General features: G+C 35.4%; 1 protein-coding gene across 1 annotated transcript in view; it reads left to right on the top strand.

Annotated features, from left to right (window-relative positions):
* The first annotated feature begins 12290 nt into the window (after positions 1–12290).
* Positions 12291–16756, top strand: part of hpo (serine/threonine-protein kinase hippo) — a 117612-nt gene continuing 113146 nt past the window's right edge. The window contains exon 1 of the mRNA XM_083127263.1: positions 12291–12445. Coding sequence (XP_082983389.1) covers positions 12432–12445 — 14 coding nt within the window. The 5' untranslated portion in view covers positions 12291–12431. The remainder of the gene's footprint in view (positions 12446–16756) is intronic.

The raw sequence follows: 16756 nt of genomic DNA, 5'->3' as shown, positions 1-16756 counted from the left end.
TCATGTATGAAGAAAGGGAAATCGGGGTTATTCGGGAAATTTCCCTCCGAAAAATCCCTTTTGGTAACTTTGGGGCCCTCTAGACAGGCCCTGGATATAGGTACCCGATTATAATCTACCTTGAAAAATACTATCGTCTATACGTAATGCGTCCGCCAAGTTTCATTGCAATATCTTCAATAGGTATGAGTAGGGTTACCAGACGTCCGGTTTTTCCCGGACATGTCCTACATTTTAGCATTATATCCGGCGTCCGGGAGGAATTTTAAAAATATCATAAATGTCCTACATTTTGAGCGTCATATAATATTAATTAGGAAAATACGTAACAGAAAAAAATCATGTAAGTTACAAGTCTGTGGACTGCGCTTCCAAACTCAATAGTGAAATTTATTTTCATTCAGTCATTGCCCAAAAAGAAAGAAAAAGTTTGTCTTGCTATTAAACAAACGGGAAAACGGAAGTAATTAATGAAAAAAGTTTTGGGACCACTTTCTGATAACGTCACTGTTCAATGCCTGATCAGAATTTCTTGCATTAGGGTTTATACTGATGGAACAAGGTGTTGCCCATTCTTATTCAATATTCAATATAATTTGATTGTAAAGCAGGGGTATAGAGAACAAAGTTATTCAGTGTGTCTGCCAGTCAAGAAAGTCATGGAAGTCAAGAAAAAGTAAAGAAATCAACAAGTAGGTCGAGAAAGTCAATAAAAAGCAACAAATTATTCTTGTGGTCAAGAATTCTTGCTATCATAATGACTGATTGGTTGATTTAGTTTATTTTACTTCACTTTTTCTGTCTCTTTGGCTAATTGCGAAGATGAGGATGGATAGTTTTACGATAAGATGGACAAAGGGATAATCACAAACATATAGGGACAACCGATACAAGCCCCACATAAAATTATACTGGCTTTGAGTCCAGACGCCAAAGCCTCACTTGCTGCCAAACACAGTACGAGAAAGCAGATCTAATTCTCTTCTTAAATTCAGCTTCAATTTTTATCTTAACTGCCCCTTTGGTAGGGGTTTTCATTAAATAAATATTTATTTTCTTAATTACTAATTTCCAACTTTACCTAAGTAGGGGTCGAATAAATAAAAGTTAAGAAAAACGAAAGAAATAAAGGTCCAGAAAAGTCAAGAATTCTGGATGTGTTATTTTGGTAGACACCCTGTTATTGATCTAAAAACTACCCAAGATGAAACTTCTGGAACCATTCTAAAATACGGTAATAGCTGAATATTTGTTTGCTATTACAGGTCATAATTCAAATGTTGAGAGAGTTTTTTCATTACAATCAACAATCAACAGACTCAGAAGAGAAATTATTTTTTTCATAAAGTCTGTAAAATGTTTGGTACTTGTCCCTATAATTTCAAAGAGTTCGACAGTCCACTCTAATATAAATATAGTTTGACTAGACATGAAATTTTGATCAAAAATGTCTTCTCTGAGAAGTATCACTTAAATCATGTATTGACTAGTATGATTGCAAGTTTTGGAATTTTGCATTTAAAAATTCATTAAGAATTATTTTTTTTAAAACTGAAAAGTGTCATTTTACAACTACTTTCTAACGTGTTCTATAGAAATATGTATTATTTATTGAGAATCTTTTGTGTCCTACATTTTGACTTAATGTCCTACATTTTGGGAGAGCATGTCCTACATTTCCCTTACAGCGATCTGGTAACCCTAGGTATGAGGGATGAGGGAAAAAATATTTCGCAATCCTGTTTGACAATACTATTAGATACTATCAGAAACTCAAACTCAAAAACCAAAAATAAATCACCAACAGTTCAAATAACGCAACACCAAAAAAAAATGTACATAAAGCAACTGACTAACTAAACGCGGCACACAAACGAACTGAAGTTTGCACTTAGTCAGCATAACACAAAAACAGTTTACTTTCCTCTGAACTTCTTCTTCTTCTTCTTTGTCGGCACTGAAAATCGTGACTAAAAGAAAGGTCGTTGTTTTTTCAATAGCAAAACATACGTATGTTTCACCAACAAAAAACGTATTATTCCGTTCAACACAGCTTACTTCAATCAGAGATGTTCGCGGGCGTAATATTACGCCCAACACAGAATAAGCTATAGTGACCAAGGGCGTAATATCAGCAGGGAAGGGATTAAGCAAGAGATGACTCTTCATATTCCGTATTTTCTTGCGTTTTTTCTTATTTTTATGTAATTTTTATACCTCTTCGGAAACGAAAGCAACATAAAGTAATCAATTAGTAGTATCTCATGTTTTTGCCGTATCCTGGAAGATACTGGTGTTTGAAAAGGATAAACTTCAGCAGGTTTCCTTGCGACACATAAAAGGTGTTCCCTTGACTTTGCCTGGAAGCGAATCAACACGTAGTTCGCTAAATATCCGTACGATGGCAGCAGAGAACAGCTCATACGATCACAGCGCCATCTTCAGACACATTTCGGAACTCTAACGCAGCAGCTGAACGTTATTTGTAGATTTAGTTCGCTTTCCGACATCCCGCGATGAAAGTTAGTAAATTACGAAATGAATACTCCCCCCCCCCCCACACACACACGCGCCTCACCGATTGCGTAGTGATAACGTTGTCGCCTTGTAATACACGAGTCCCGGGTTCGATACCCGGAGAAGTACATAGTGGTTCGGAAGATCGGAACTCACTTTAAACTGTAGGTCCAGTGCAGATTAACCTATGTGAACATGAAGTGGATTTAAAACACACACACTATTTATGAAAATCATGATTCTGTCAACGCCCAGATTTTCGGCATGGGTGTTCTTTATGTGTCCCTTCATCAATTCTTACATCATAACTCATCGTCATTCCTCATAATCGCTTATTGATTTTTTCTTTCTTTCTTGCCCTGGTGTTATTCTTTCTATCTTTCCCAATTCTCTCCATGCCTTTCTTTATCTATTACCTATTGCTTTCTCTCCCTTAATTTCTTCCCCCTTACTTTCTTATTCTATCTGTTTCTCATTTTAGAATTATTCCTTCCTTTCTTTCTTTCCCTATTCTGTTTTCACACTCTCTTCTATTTTTCTTTCTCTATTCTGTTTTGTTTCTCTATTCTGCTTTTCTTTCTCTATTCTGTTTTTTCCTATTCTGTTTTACTTTCTCTATTGTTTTCTTACTCTAATCTGTTTTTATTCTTAATTCTGTTTCTTTTTCTATTCTGCTTTTCTTTCTATACTCTGTTTCCTTTCCATATTTCTTTCTTCCTCTAGTTTTGCTCCTTTCACCTATATTTCCCTATTTCTCTATCTACCCTTATATTCCTTTGTTTCTCTTTCATTTCTTCGTATTTCCCCATCATCTGTGATCAGTGCTACTTTCAACATTTATGAACAATTGTGAATTAAATCATTTGGATTTACAGAGGAATTTGCTCTACTTTCAGCAATTCTGAAAAATTTTCAATTGTGGTATTTAAATGGATAGAGGAATATGAGAGCCCACAATTATCTACCTTTTATGATGCACTGATCCAGTTCAAATTAGTAAATTGTTTTTAATCCAATCGTTTCCCATTCTTTGTGTGTGTGTGCACGTTTCGAAAGTTACTTCTTAAGAAAGAAATGCGACACACAGTTACCTAGCCCAAAAATGTAACTTTGTTATGTTTGCTCATTTGAGAAAGTAATTTATTTACAGTTACTCGTCTGAGATAGTAACTCCGTTGCAGTTACGCATTTTATAAAATAACTCTGTTCGCTGTTACTCATTTTAGAAAGTTACCAAGTTGTTGTTATTGATTTTAGAAAGTTACCTAGTTGTTGTTTCTGATTTGAGAAAGTAACCCAGTTGTTGCTATTGATTTTAGAAAGTTTCCCAGTTGTTGTTATTGATTTTAGAAAGTAGCCTGCGTACTGTTACTCGTTTTACAAACTAATCAATTGGCATTTACTCATTTTATCTCAGAAATAGTTACTTTAAAGTAATTGAGTTACTTTATTCTAGATAAGAAATAACTCGTATCATTCATGAATTGAGGGCTTCTCTTTTTTCTCACTGAGGACTACAAAAACTTTACTAAGAAAATATAAAATTCTCCTTTTCTCCTTGTGCTATTTACTGTTTGTGGTATGCCCAGCATATTGTCGGAGATTATATAGGGCTACCAGTGGCGGCGATTGGGTTCCAAAACGGGAGTGGCAAGGCAAGGACAGTTGTTACGACCTTACTTATTTTGTAACTTTGCAATTCCATGTTAAAAGAGGTATTAAAGGAATAAGGATATTAAATTAGGCACCTGGAATGTTCTGAGCCTTTACCGGCCTGGGGCATTTCAGTGTACAGTTAATGTAATAAATTAGATGTAGTAGCTGTCCAGGAAGTTAGGTGGCCAGGAGAAGGGAATTGTAAAACTAAAAATTATACTTTTTTCTATGGTGGTACTGAAAATCATAATTTTGGAACAGGCTTTTTCATAAATAATAGAATTATCTCGACTCTTAAAACAGTAGAATTTATTAATGATAGGATATCATATGCAGTTTTACAGGGTAGGTGGTGTAAAATTATTTTAATAAACATACATGCTCCAACGGAAGATAAAGATGATAATACTAAAGATGATTTTTATACAGAGTTAGAACAGGTCTTTGATAAATTTTCTCAGTATGATATGAAAATTCTGTTAGGTGACTGTAATGCACAGATTGGCAAAGAAGAGACATTTAAACCCACGATTGGTAAAGAAAGTCTTCATGAATTAAGTAATGATAATGGTATAAGATTGATTACTTTTGCAACCTCAAAGAATTTAATTGTGAAAAGTACCACTTTTAAACATAAAGACATCCATAAATATACCTGGTCTTCTCCAGATGGTAAAACTCATAATCAGATAGATCATATTCTCATTGATAAGAGAAGGCATACTAGTATAATTGACGTTCGTACACATAGAGGTGCTGACTGTGCCAGTGACCATTATTTAGTAATTGCTAAATTAAGAGAAAGACTCTCAGTGATAAATCATAAGCAACAAAATCTAAAAGTTCTAAAATTTGATACAGGAAAGTTTACTGATGAAAGAATTAAGAAAGATTACCAAATTAAACTGTCAAATAGATTTGATGTTTTGCAGGATTTGAATGATGATCAAAATATAAATGGAACAGACGTAAATAAGAATTGGGAGCACATACGTAATGCAATAGAATCAGCAGCTAAAGAAAGTATAGGATACCATAAACCGAGAAAAAGTAAGCCATGGTTTGATGATGAATGTCATAATCTAATAGAAATAAGAAATCAGGCCAGACTTAGGTGGTTAAATAACTCTGATGATACAAATCTAAGCAATTATAATAGAATAAAGCGAGAAGTTAACCGCACGTTTAGAAGTAAAAAAAGAGATTATTTGAAAAGCAAAATTAACGAAATTGAAACAAACAGCAAAAATAAAAATATCATAGATTTATATAAAGGTGTAAATGAGTTTAGAAAGGGGTGGCAACCTAAAGTAAACTTGATAAAAGATAAAGACGGTGATTTTCTAGCTGACCCAAGCGATATTCTAAATAGATGGAAGAACTACTTTAATGACCTTTTAAATGTCCATGTAGGAGATAAATCAGAAGTAAATGAAGTACACACAGCAGAACCTTTAGTTCCAGAGCCTAACTTGACTGAAGTTAAAGATGCTATTAAAAGGCTAAAGAATAACAAAGCACCTGGCATTGATTTAATACCAGCTGAGTTAATTAAATATGGTGGAAATTCATTAATATGTCAAATTCATAAATTAATTTGTTTAATATGGAATAAAGAAGAAATCCCTCAACAGTGGAAAGAATCCATAATTGTTCCTGTGTTTAAAAAAGGTGATAAAATGAACTGCAATAATTACCGTGGAATTTCTCTACTCTCAACAACATATAAGATATTATCTAACATTCTTTTAACAAGACTAACCCCATATGCTAATGAAATTATAGGTGATTATCAATGTGGATTTAAACGTAACAGATCAACTACAGATCAAATTTTTCACATCAGACAGACACTTAAAAAAAAGTGGGAATACAATCAAAATGTCCATCAGCTATTCATTGATTTCAAAAAAGCATATGATTCGGTCAAAAGAGATAAATTATATAATATATTAGTAGAGTTTGGAATACCTAAGAAGCTTGTTAGTATGATAAAAATATGCACCAGTGAAACAGAAAGTAAAATTCGTGTGGGTATTAATATGTCTGACAAATTTACAATTCATGATGGGTTAAAACAAGGAGATGCATTATCTCCATTGCTCTTTAATTTTGCCTTAGAATATGCTGTTAGGAAGGTAAAAGAAACTAAGGAAGGACTAAAATTAAATGGTGTGACTCAGTTGTTAGCGTATGCAGATGATGTAGACTTACTGGGGGATGATGTGAATACAATTAAGAATAATGCTAAAATATTTTTCAAAACTGCTAAAGAGATAGGTTTGGAAGTTAACAAGGAGAAAACTAAATATATGCTTACAGGCCGAAACCAAGTGTTAGGTAATAATCAAAATCTAATTATTGATAACAACTCGTTTGAACCAGTTTCCAAATTCAAATACTTAGGAGTAATATTAACAAATGAAAATTATATTAAAGAGGAAATAAAAAGTAGGCTTAATTCAGGAAATGCATGTTACTTCTCTCTTCATAAACTTTTGTCTTCTCGTTTAATATCTAAGAAACTAAAAGTTAAAATATACAAAACAGTAATTTTGCCTGTAGTATTATATGGGTGTGAAACTTGGTCCCTTACATTGAAAGAGATTTGAGAGAGTAGAGTATTTGAAAATAAGAACCTTAGGAAAATATTTGGACCTAAAAGGGATGAGGAGACTGGTGAGTGGAGAAGGTTACATAATTTAGAACTACATAATTTGTACTCATGTCCAGATATTATTAGAATAATTAAATCAAGAAGAAATAAATGGACAGGCCATTTGACACGAATGGGAGAGGAAAGAAGAGTTTACAGGATTCTTGTTGGGAAACCTGATGGTAAGAGACCTGTAGGAAGACCAAGACGAAGATGGAGGGACAACGTTGAGATGGACCTAAGGGAAATCGGTAGTAATGGAAAAGAGTATATAGAACTTGCTCAAGATAGGGAAAGATGGAAGGCCTGTGTTGCTGCAGCCATGAACCTTCAGGTTTAAGAAGGCTAGGGAGTTAGTTAGTTATGTTAAAAGAGAAATTGATATAGTGCTACCTCGAGCACTATATCAATGTCTATGATACTACATGTTGTGACGCAAATATGAACGCGCCAATCAAGGCGTTGTTGAACTAATGTATTAACCTTCCTGTAGCATTCTAATGAAGTCAGCTCGCTTAAGACAACGGAGATTTATTATGATGTAAATATAGATTTGCCAATCAAAGATTATCAATGTTTGATGAACTAACCTAATTGTAATTAAATAATGGCGGAACATTTAAATTTGTATAATTCCAATATGAGTCATTCCATGCGAAATCAACACAGCCTTTGACCTGACCATCTCCGATTTTCATGAAATTTGGGGAATTGAAACTATGCATGGAACTTAGTAAGTATAAAAATTTTTAGTTTCGTGCGTCTTGTAATTGTTAAATTATTCAAGGTCAAAGTTAGCATAAATTGCCCTTTTTGAGCCCGCTTAGCTATACTAAATCTGCTGTAACTCCGCCCCTATTTTGCCTAGGAAGCTCAAATAAAGCTTATTTTACAGGGAATTGAATAAGCTTTCCAGTGATATATAACAAGCCTACCTTTGGATAAAAATATAATTTTGTCACGTGACCTTGACTTTTGACCTTGAATATCTCAAAACGTCCCTCATACCATACTCTAAAACATACCAAAAAATCATTCTGGGACTGCAATGCGATCAGAAGATACAAAATAATATGTGTAACTATGTTACTGACAAAAGCCCCATTACATGAACTATGAAGAGTCAAATGTCCCTTAACACTCCCTACAAAATGTGAAGCAGTTATCCTGGGTATAATTGGTCATGAAAGAAATAGGTTAGGAACAGGGAGATTTCTAGCCGTGTGTGTCAAGCGCAGATCCGGTATATTGTTGACCGCCATATTGAATTCAACGCAAACATTTCAAATGAAAGGGGGTGATGTGATATATCAAATGAGGCTAGAATTTCACGAGAAATGAAGTGACGAAGGATTTTCCAACGTATCTTACGCCAGCAAAAAGTTATACACATATCTTTCACTTACGATATATGCTCATTATAATGTTGTCAATGTTCCTGTGAGCACACTCGTTGACGTCTCTCACACTCGCATAGAACATTTGGTAATGTAGCATGTGCAACAACATCGCAAGCAGCAACTATGCCTTCTCTCAGATGGTCAATATCAGGGACTTTTAGTGCATGCACCATTCTCTTCAAATGTTTCTGAAGGTAAAAGTTCTCCTAAGATGTTAGATCTGGGGAATGTGCAGGCCTTTTAATAGACCCCCGTGTGCCCATCAATCTACCTAGAAAATTACCATGAAGAAATTGCGAAAATGTCTACATAGTGTGGTCACACTCTGTCCTGTTTCAAAACTCTCGAAAAGTGCCATATCCCGTAAGCAAGGGTGAAAAAACCTGTTCACTTAACAAATCCAAGAAGCCCTCACCATTTAAGGTTCCGTTGTTGAATATGGACCAACCATTTCCGTTCGCCATACATTATACCACATAATTAGCTTACCACCAACAACCATTCGACTGAGCAAATCACAGGTATTGCATATTTTTATTAACTTCACCGTGAACATAAAAATTTGCCTCGTCACTGAAGAATTTTTCATTCCAAAGGAAGTGTCACGTAATTGTTTGAGATACTTTTCCCAATATTCTTCACTATTCAACTATTTGGTGAATGTAGCTGTTTAAAATCATATGCAATGGTGCGTATACTTCTTTCTCTCCCAAGATGTCAGCGTGATCTCGATGAGTTCCTAACACGTTAGGAGCATTCCAATGCTTTGTTTTTAACACCTCGAAAAGGAGAAAATGGTTACAAGCATGCAGTAATAAATTTTTGCTGGTTAAATATACGTTGAAAAATCCTTCGTCACTTCATTTCTCGTGAAATTCTAGCCTCATTTGATATATCACATAACCCCCTTTCCTTTGAAATTTTTACGTTGAATTCAATATGGCGGTCAACAATATGCCGGATCTGCGCTTGACACACATGGCTAGAAATCTTCCTGTGCCTAACCTATTTCTTTCATGACCAATTATACCCAGGATAACTGCTTCACATTTTGTAGGGAGTGTTAAGGGACATTTGACTCTTCATAGTTCATGTAATGGGGCTTTTATCAGTCACATAGTTACACATATTATTTTGTATCTTCTGATCGCATTGCAGTCCCAGAATGATTTTTTAGTATGTTTTAGAGTATGGTATGAGGGACGAAATATATTTTTTTCACGATTTTTGGTGATGACATGTTTTGAGATATTCAAGGTCAAAAGTCAAGGTCACGTGACAAAATTATATTTTTATCCAAAGGTAGGCTTGTTATATATCACTGGAAAGCTTATTCAATTCCCTGTAAAATAAGCTTTATTTGAGCTTCCTAGGCAAAATAGGGGCGGAGTTACAGCAGATTTAGTATAGCTAAGCGGGCTCAAAAAGGGCAATTTGTGCAAACTTTGACCTTGAATAATTTAACAATTACAAGACGCACGAGACTAAAAATTTTCATAGTTACTAAGTTCTATGCATAGTTTCAACTCCCTAAATTTCATGAAAATCGGAGATGGTCAGGTTAAAAATTGCACATATCTGTGTTGATTTGGCATGGAATGACTCATATGTAAGATTTTATCAACGTTAAAGTAATAATTGTTAACTCAAATGAATATGTAAACTTTCTTTGTAAATTATTAATTGCCAAACTATGTATTTTTCAAATATCTTTCTGTTGTAATTTGGAGTATTGTAATAAGAAATTTCCTAAAGACAGGTGTTCGAGGCTGGAACTTTGGGTATAAATACGAAATAGTTTGGTCCGTAAGGAGGGTCTGTTCTGGTGTCAGTCTAGGAAGAAGTGAATAGGTCCAAGCCGCTCTTCAGTAAAACCTAGACTGGCCAAATAGGAACGGTCTAATCTAGGAATAAATGAATAGGAGCAAGCCGCTCTTCTGTAAAAAATCTAAATTGGCCATCTCGGGTGATAACTCCAAGTCTAGGAAGAAGTGAATAGGTGTATGGCGCTCTTCTGTAAAACCTAGGTTTGGGCCACCCTAGTTTGACCTTTCCAGTAAGTTTGAAATTATCTATTAACAATTGATCTCCAAGTTCCAGTTATGAATTACCTAACCACTGGCTGTAAGTACTCAAGCAGTAAATAAACATTTCATTAAAACTTCACGACGTTGGTTGGATTTGTTCTGCACCTACCCTGAAGATAGGTTTCAGTGTAGACCCTTAGAGCCTCATTGCTCCCGGCTATAGGAGTAAAGGGTGAGGAAAGTTACTAGGAACGTAACAGAGTTTACTATAAGGTTTAGCATAATGCGATGGCAAAAGTGGGGAGACAACTGCCCCACCCTCCCCCTAATCGCCGCCACTGAATGCTACTCTTACACCCTATGCATAGGCGTAGCTAGAACTTTATATTTGGGTGTGCACAAAGAAAAAAATGAGGTCTTGTGCCTTTTTAATAGCATATTTTTGCAACACAAATCACTTGGCTCTTTAACTGCACTGATGTTTGTACAGGAATATAAATTCACTAAATTACAGTGTTGAAAATTTCTGAATATATTATGTAGTAGAAAAAATTAAATTGCATAGAAATTACACACACAAAATGTTCATAAATGTTACAAACAAATACATCAAAATACACGTCAACTATACCAAGAGACGTCTGTCAAAAGGTACAATGTTCTTAAACTCATCAATAACTTCATTTTCATCAATAGACTAAGCTTTTTCTTGTTCCACAAATAGCAAGAGCAGGGCTTTCAATCTATCCTGCTTCTGAGTTGCTCTTAATTTAGTTTTAACTTGGGTAAGCTTGGAGAAAGCTGTCTCATACGTGCAGTTTGTGACAGGTATAGAAGAAAGGCGCTTCAGTACAGAGTACAATGCAGTAAATATCTTCTTTCTCCAATGACATCAAAAAATCGAAAATCTATAGACACTCGTTTCATCAGCGATAATGCACACGTTTGTACCAAGTAATGACATTTTCAACTTCTTACAAACTGTCGCTTATTTTCTCTCTTATTGAAATATCTGTCTTTAATTCTCTTTGATAAAGCAGCCCATTAGGGTGTGCCTAGGCACACCCGGCACACTCCGTAGCTACGCCTATGACCCTATGTGTTACAAAATAAATACACTTGGCTATTTTGGCAAAAAAAAAAAATTGCAACATTTCTCTCAGAATTTTAGATGTCATGAACTCAGTCGATCTTCCATTTGATCATTTAAAAAGGAATTTGAAAACGCAGAGAAAAATAACTGCTTTCCGTGAATGCATGATCAGTGACGTGTCTAAGATGGGTTGGTGGGTGGCTCATACCCTTTCTTCCTGGCTTTGCATTCCTCAAACAAAACGCTAAATGTTGTTAAAGACGGCAATGTATAAGACTGACCAAGAGAAAATATGACGTGCCGGTCCCTGCCTCACGGTCATATTCCTCCTTTCGAAAATGCTGTCAACGCAACTGTTCATGTTCTATTATTCTTCTTCTTATTATTATTTTCATATAGCTAATACGGATTTCGAAAACTGCATTTACTCACTACCTTGTTGACAACGCCACGTGAGAGCGGGAGCGTTTGGAAACACTTGGAGGTAGTTCCATCTGGTGGGCTTTTTTAGAACTATTTCCACCTTCCTGTGTACTGCTTTCACTTTCGGCGCTACAGAGTACTGACAAAAATGGAGCCTCGTTGCCTACACGCAGAGGCGCAAGAACGAGAAAAATAATGTTTTTTCACCTTTCTTTATTGTAATTGCTCTCTCCAGACTCACCGATATCAAATTATGCTTGGATGAATTCAATTTATTTATTTATTATACATTTCAAGTGTTTCTCGTTCTGAACAAATCTATTGCGAATGTGTCCGGAAAATAAAACCGTGATAAATTCTGATTATGTTAATTAATTAGTATACAACAAATTGTTTTGTTCAATGATGGTTGTTGTTGTTGACGACAACCACCGCGGTGAACAAAAAAGAAACAAATATAAAGCGCTGCTAGATATTCACTTGTTCGTAAATTTTGAGCACTAACCAGTAGATGGCTCTGCCTGTCTACAGTCGCAATGATGGAGTGCCTCTTGTGATATAAGTGAAACTTTATTTTTATGTTAATTAAACCTTATTTCAGGATGGATACATAGTTGAAATACATACTCTACAGGTGCAATAAAACTTTAACTTTGAGGATGTCCTCCAAAAGGTAAGTGAAGATGCTTACATATTCTGATATTTGGCTAATTGGTGACGTGAGTTCGCCGAAGAACTCAAATAGGCAGGCAGTATGTTAATGCAGCTTGAGTGTTCTATGAAAATGTCTCGAAGATCTGTTGTGAGTGGGCGTTATCCGCGTTAGGACCAACATAGTTCAGTGCCTAATTTCACATAATAGAACGTGAACCATTTGTTTTTAACAGAAGACATGAACTTTTAATTTCAAGGTTGCGTTGGTTACTAAATGAAGATTTGTCCCGTGGCTGATCGTTTTTATATTATCGCTTGTTTATTTTTTTGCAATTCTCTGTTTCGGCTTGTCTGATTAGTAATTATGTCAGAACATTTTATTTCATGTCCAGCTAGTGACGAATTTGTGGTGACATTTGTTGAGTTGTTATCGATACGAGGACCATGTTCTGTTTACACTACCCGAATAATTGCATTGGTACAGTGAAATTATATTCGTTATGTCGAATGAAGAAAATATAAATAATATTAATATAAATGCCAATTGATAATCGGTCACGAACTGAAATTATTGACGATATTTTATTGATTTCTCTTTCTTACATATGTGGAATCAATCAATCAATCCTCTTTACAACCCTATGTTTTGGTTCCCTTTCACTTGAGGGTTTTATTCCTTATATTTTTCGATTTGTATAAGACTTATGGAATACGTGTTTTTCTTTCTCATGTTCAGCCAGGGGTTCCCAAAGATATGTCCATCGATTGATGCTGTTAAGCTCAAGCTAGGGTACAAATCAGGCCTTTTTTGTGGCTGTTTTCCTTAATTCCATTATGTATTCATTTGCATTCAGTTGCGATTGAAAATTATTGGTGACAGAAGTACATGTTCCTACTTTTGAAATACTCCAAATAACACAAATTTTACATAATGTGTATGTGTGTCAGAATTGCATAGTTGCCTAAAATGGCAGGCAACCTGGCAGATTCAGTTAGACACCAAACATAAATATTGTCTGCCAAATGGCAGCATGAAGTCTTATCAGTGCTACTGTCCGAATTTCTGGAATGGAGTCCATTACTACTTACTTTCTAGTAGCATCTAAGGTAACAGTATGGTATAGTGAAAACACATTTCATTCGTTTATTTCCTAATTATTTACTTATGTACTTACCTGTTATGCATAGCGGAACATTTTTGAACGTGGGATTTTGATTTTTTTCACTGAAAAAGGCATAATTTTTCACATTACCAGTATTTATTGTTTGTTGCTAATTCGTTTTCGTTACACACAATATGGTGGGCAAATCTTGACTCACGTTGTCTATCGTCAGCTGATATGCAGTGTTTCCAAACTTATTAATGGAAAAATGCCGCACAAACTATTTGCACAAGGTTTTTAAGCAAAAATTGATCCAGAAACCATTCACGGAAGGTTAGGTTCAGTTAGGTTAGGCAAACAGAAAATTAAATTGAAAAAAAAAATGCTCATACATCTCGTAAAACTACTGCGTAGTTGCTACACTAACAGGGGGTTACATAATTGAACGCACGGAACATTTGATTCACGTAGTAGATGGTAATGATGGCAAGAGCTATCATGCATCGGAGATACATTAATGTCGAAAAATACATGATTTACCGGCCGAATAAGTTGAACGAAGGGAGAAAACACTTCCACGAGCTTCCAAAAGTCTACAGAAACTCAGTTCCGTAAATAGTTTCTCCTGTAAATTTGAAGAAATGTGTTTTCACTATCCCATACCGTTACCGCTTCTAATTGTCTTCATAATACTGAGTTAACACAAACAATTTTGAGACACCCGCAAGGGGAACAATTGAAAATACAGAATTACCATTTCATTTCACATTATTTTTCAACATGTGTAATTGTGTTTTTTTTTTATTTTTTTTAATGTATGTGGTATTTGAATGGTTGCATATATGGTTCAGAGCTACAGCCATTTTGAGCTCTATGTTGGATTTGTAGCGATATGCACTTTTCACACAACCATCTTACAGGTCTGTATTAGGCCTACTTTTTAGGTCTTTGTGCAAAAAAAAATGCAGGCTATTTTAATTTTCTCTTGAATTGCATATTGTTTGCTTATTATTACCGGGGAGCGGATTTTTAGGCTGTTAAAAAAATTGTACAATATTTATTTATGTTCTAAAATTAGCAGAATTATTTGGCAAGAAGTAAGAATTATTTTCATTCAAAATGACCGAATAACCCAGTCTTCAGGTTCAAGCGCAAATTAAGTTTTTGCACAGTTTTTTCATAACACTTCGCGCTTTAGTGTTTATGTAACGAATTCACGGGATGGCGCAAATTGTATGTATTGTGACAAGAAGTTTTTTTGAACCAGATTGTATTTACTTCCGTGGGATGTCCCCTGCAACAAATGTTCTACTTAAATGTAAATAATATTGCGAACACTGAGAACATCCTTCATTTAAACATATTAGGGCTGCTATTAGCACTTTTCGTGAATGCACATGTAGAGCTGCTTTGCAATGTTTGTTTCTTGACAAATGCTGGATGATTTGAGAATGCTGCCTTGCCACATGTTTGAGAAAACACCAGCAGTAGTGAAAGCTATGTTGTGGAGTCCCAAATAAGATAGAAAATTACTAATTTATCACATATTTTGTCTATGCAGGATTCTATGGAATGTTCACAATGTTGATAAAAAATCATTTACACTGTACCGCAATTTGAACTTAAAATCTTCAAATTTCTGTACATGCAAATTTAAGCAGAACGTTACATTTTGTTTGTGTGTGAGGTGTCACACATGTAACGCTGGAATGCCCCATTTATCTAACATTAATTTAACATGTTTAAATATTATGGTTTGGTGTAGAAAGTTAGCAAAAAAAAATGCAGCCTCATCAATTACTTGAACCAGGGTCTCTGGCATATTGCTCTACCAATTGAGGTGCTAAGTCAGCCTTCACTTTCACTGTTTTAGCTGTGTGGAAAGTGTATTGTTGACATTAACAATGCCAAGTATAACTCGGCATGCAGCTGGATATTAAGTTACGTGTCTTTGCACTCTCAAGAGATACACTTACACACAGATATGTCAGGGTAAGTGGAAAATCCATTTGTAGAAAGGTACCCTTGTCTTAACCCTATGTGCACCCTTGAAAAAGTGAAATATTTTGAACAGTTCATGAAGATTTTGTTGTTATGGTCATTTTCCGTTGTTTTTAGCTTGCTGAAATGTGTTATTGTGAAGTAAAGTACGTTTGTTACCGTAGTGTGAAGCAGAACACTGCAAGTGAATATAGCACCCAGCACGACATTCCATAACTACAGTGGATGGGACGTTGCCTACCATTTCATAAATGTATTGTAAAGTAAAGTAAATCAAACACTGAGAACTGAAAACTTATGAAACCAAAATAGAACTGAAGTTATCATTGGGAGTGTTCGATTTATTCCTGTGTATAATTTTACTCCATTAGGTTATGAGTGTCAGGTTTGCTGAGTACTAAGTTTCATGGTGTTATCTTTTGCTTGGGGTCTTTTGCTATTTGAGTGTGCTTACAGCTGGCTTTTACTGATAAAAAGCAGCAAAGTACGGCACTTGGAGATTTCAGGTTTTTGCGCTGCTCATACTTTAGGATGAAATATATCTGCTTGGGTTTTCAACATTCTGGAACCAATTTTATAGTATGCAAAACATCAATATATATCAATTAAGAAAAATGAAGTTAATTCTCAAGGAGATACATTGGGTCAACTTCCCCAAAGGTATGCCAAAGACCCTATTGTATGTTTAACAAATACTTCAGAGCCTCTGTGATTACTTGCCGTATGTTTTCTAGAGAATGATTTTTCCCTTTTGTATGCTCCTGTACGATTTTTTCTTTGCGAGCAGCCATTCATCGTTTACTCTCATCTTGGATATGGACTGCTGCTGACACCAACTTCGCGTGCTTTGCATGTGAGAGGGGGGTATTATGTCACTACAGTTCCTCCGGGCCAGGAACCGACATGGAGACCACCTTTATGGCAGTGACCCTGTGTTGCCGTGTATACTTGCAAAGGAAATTGCGGTCAAACAGCCAATTAGGCTCACTTCTTTTGCAAGAGCCGACAATGTTAAAAATTCCCCTCTCCAGGAAGTAGCCAGTAGGGATGCGGGATTTTGTCAAAATAACCGGTTGGTACGGCGACTCCACTGTTAATGTTTTAAAAGAAATCATAATGCAATAGGCCTCAAAGGTCCACGGTCTGCCAGATGGTTTTCGCTTTGGATAACATGTAGTCAGTGCATCAACATCTATCACCACTGTTTTCTGGCTTTCGAGACCGGA

Source organism: Lepisma saccharinum, chromosome 8 (assembly GCF_977018435.1).
Source record: "Lepisma saccharinum chromosome 8, izLepSacc3.1, whole genome shotgun sequence".
Taxonomy (NCBI): Eukaryota; Metazoa; Arthropoda; class Insecta; order Zygentoma; family Lepismatidae; genus Lepisma; species Lepisma saccharinum.
The sequence above is the reverse complement of the archived record's forward strand: the minus strand, read 5'-3'. Positions and strand labels throughout refer to the sequence as shown.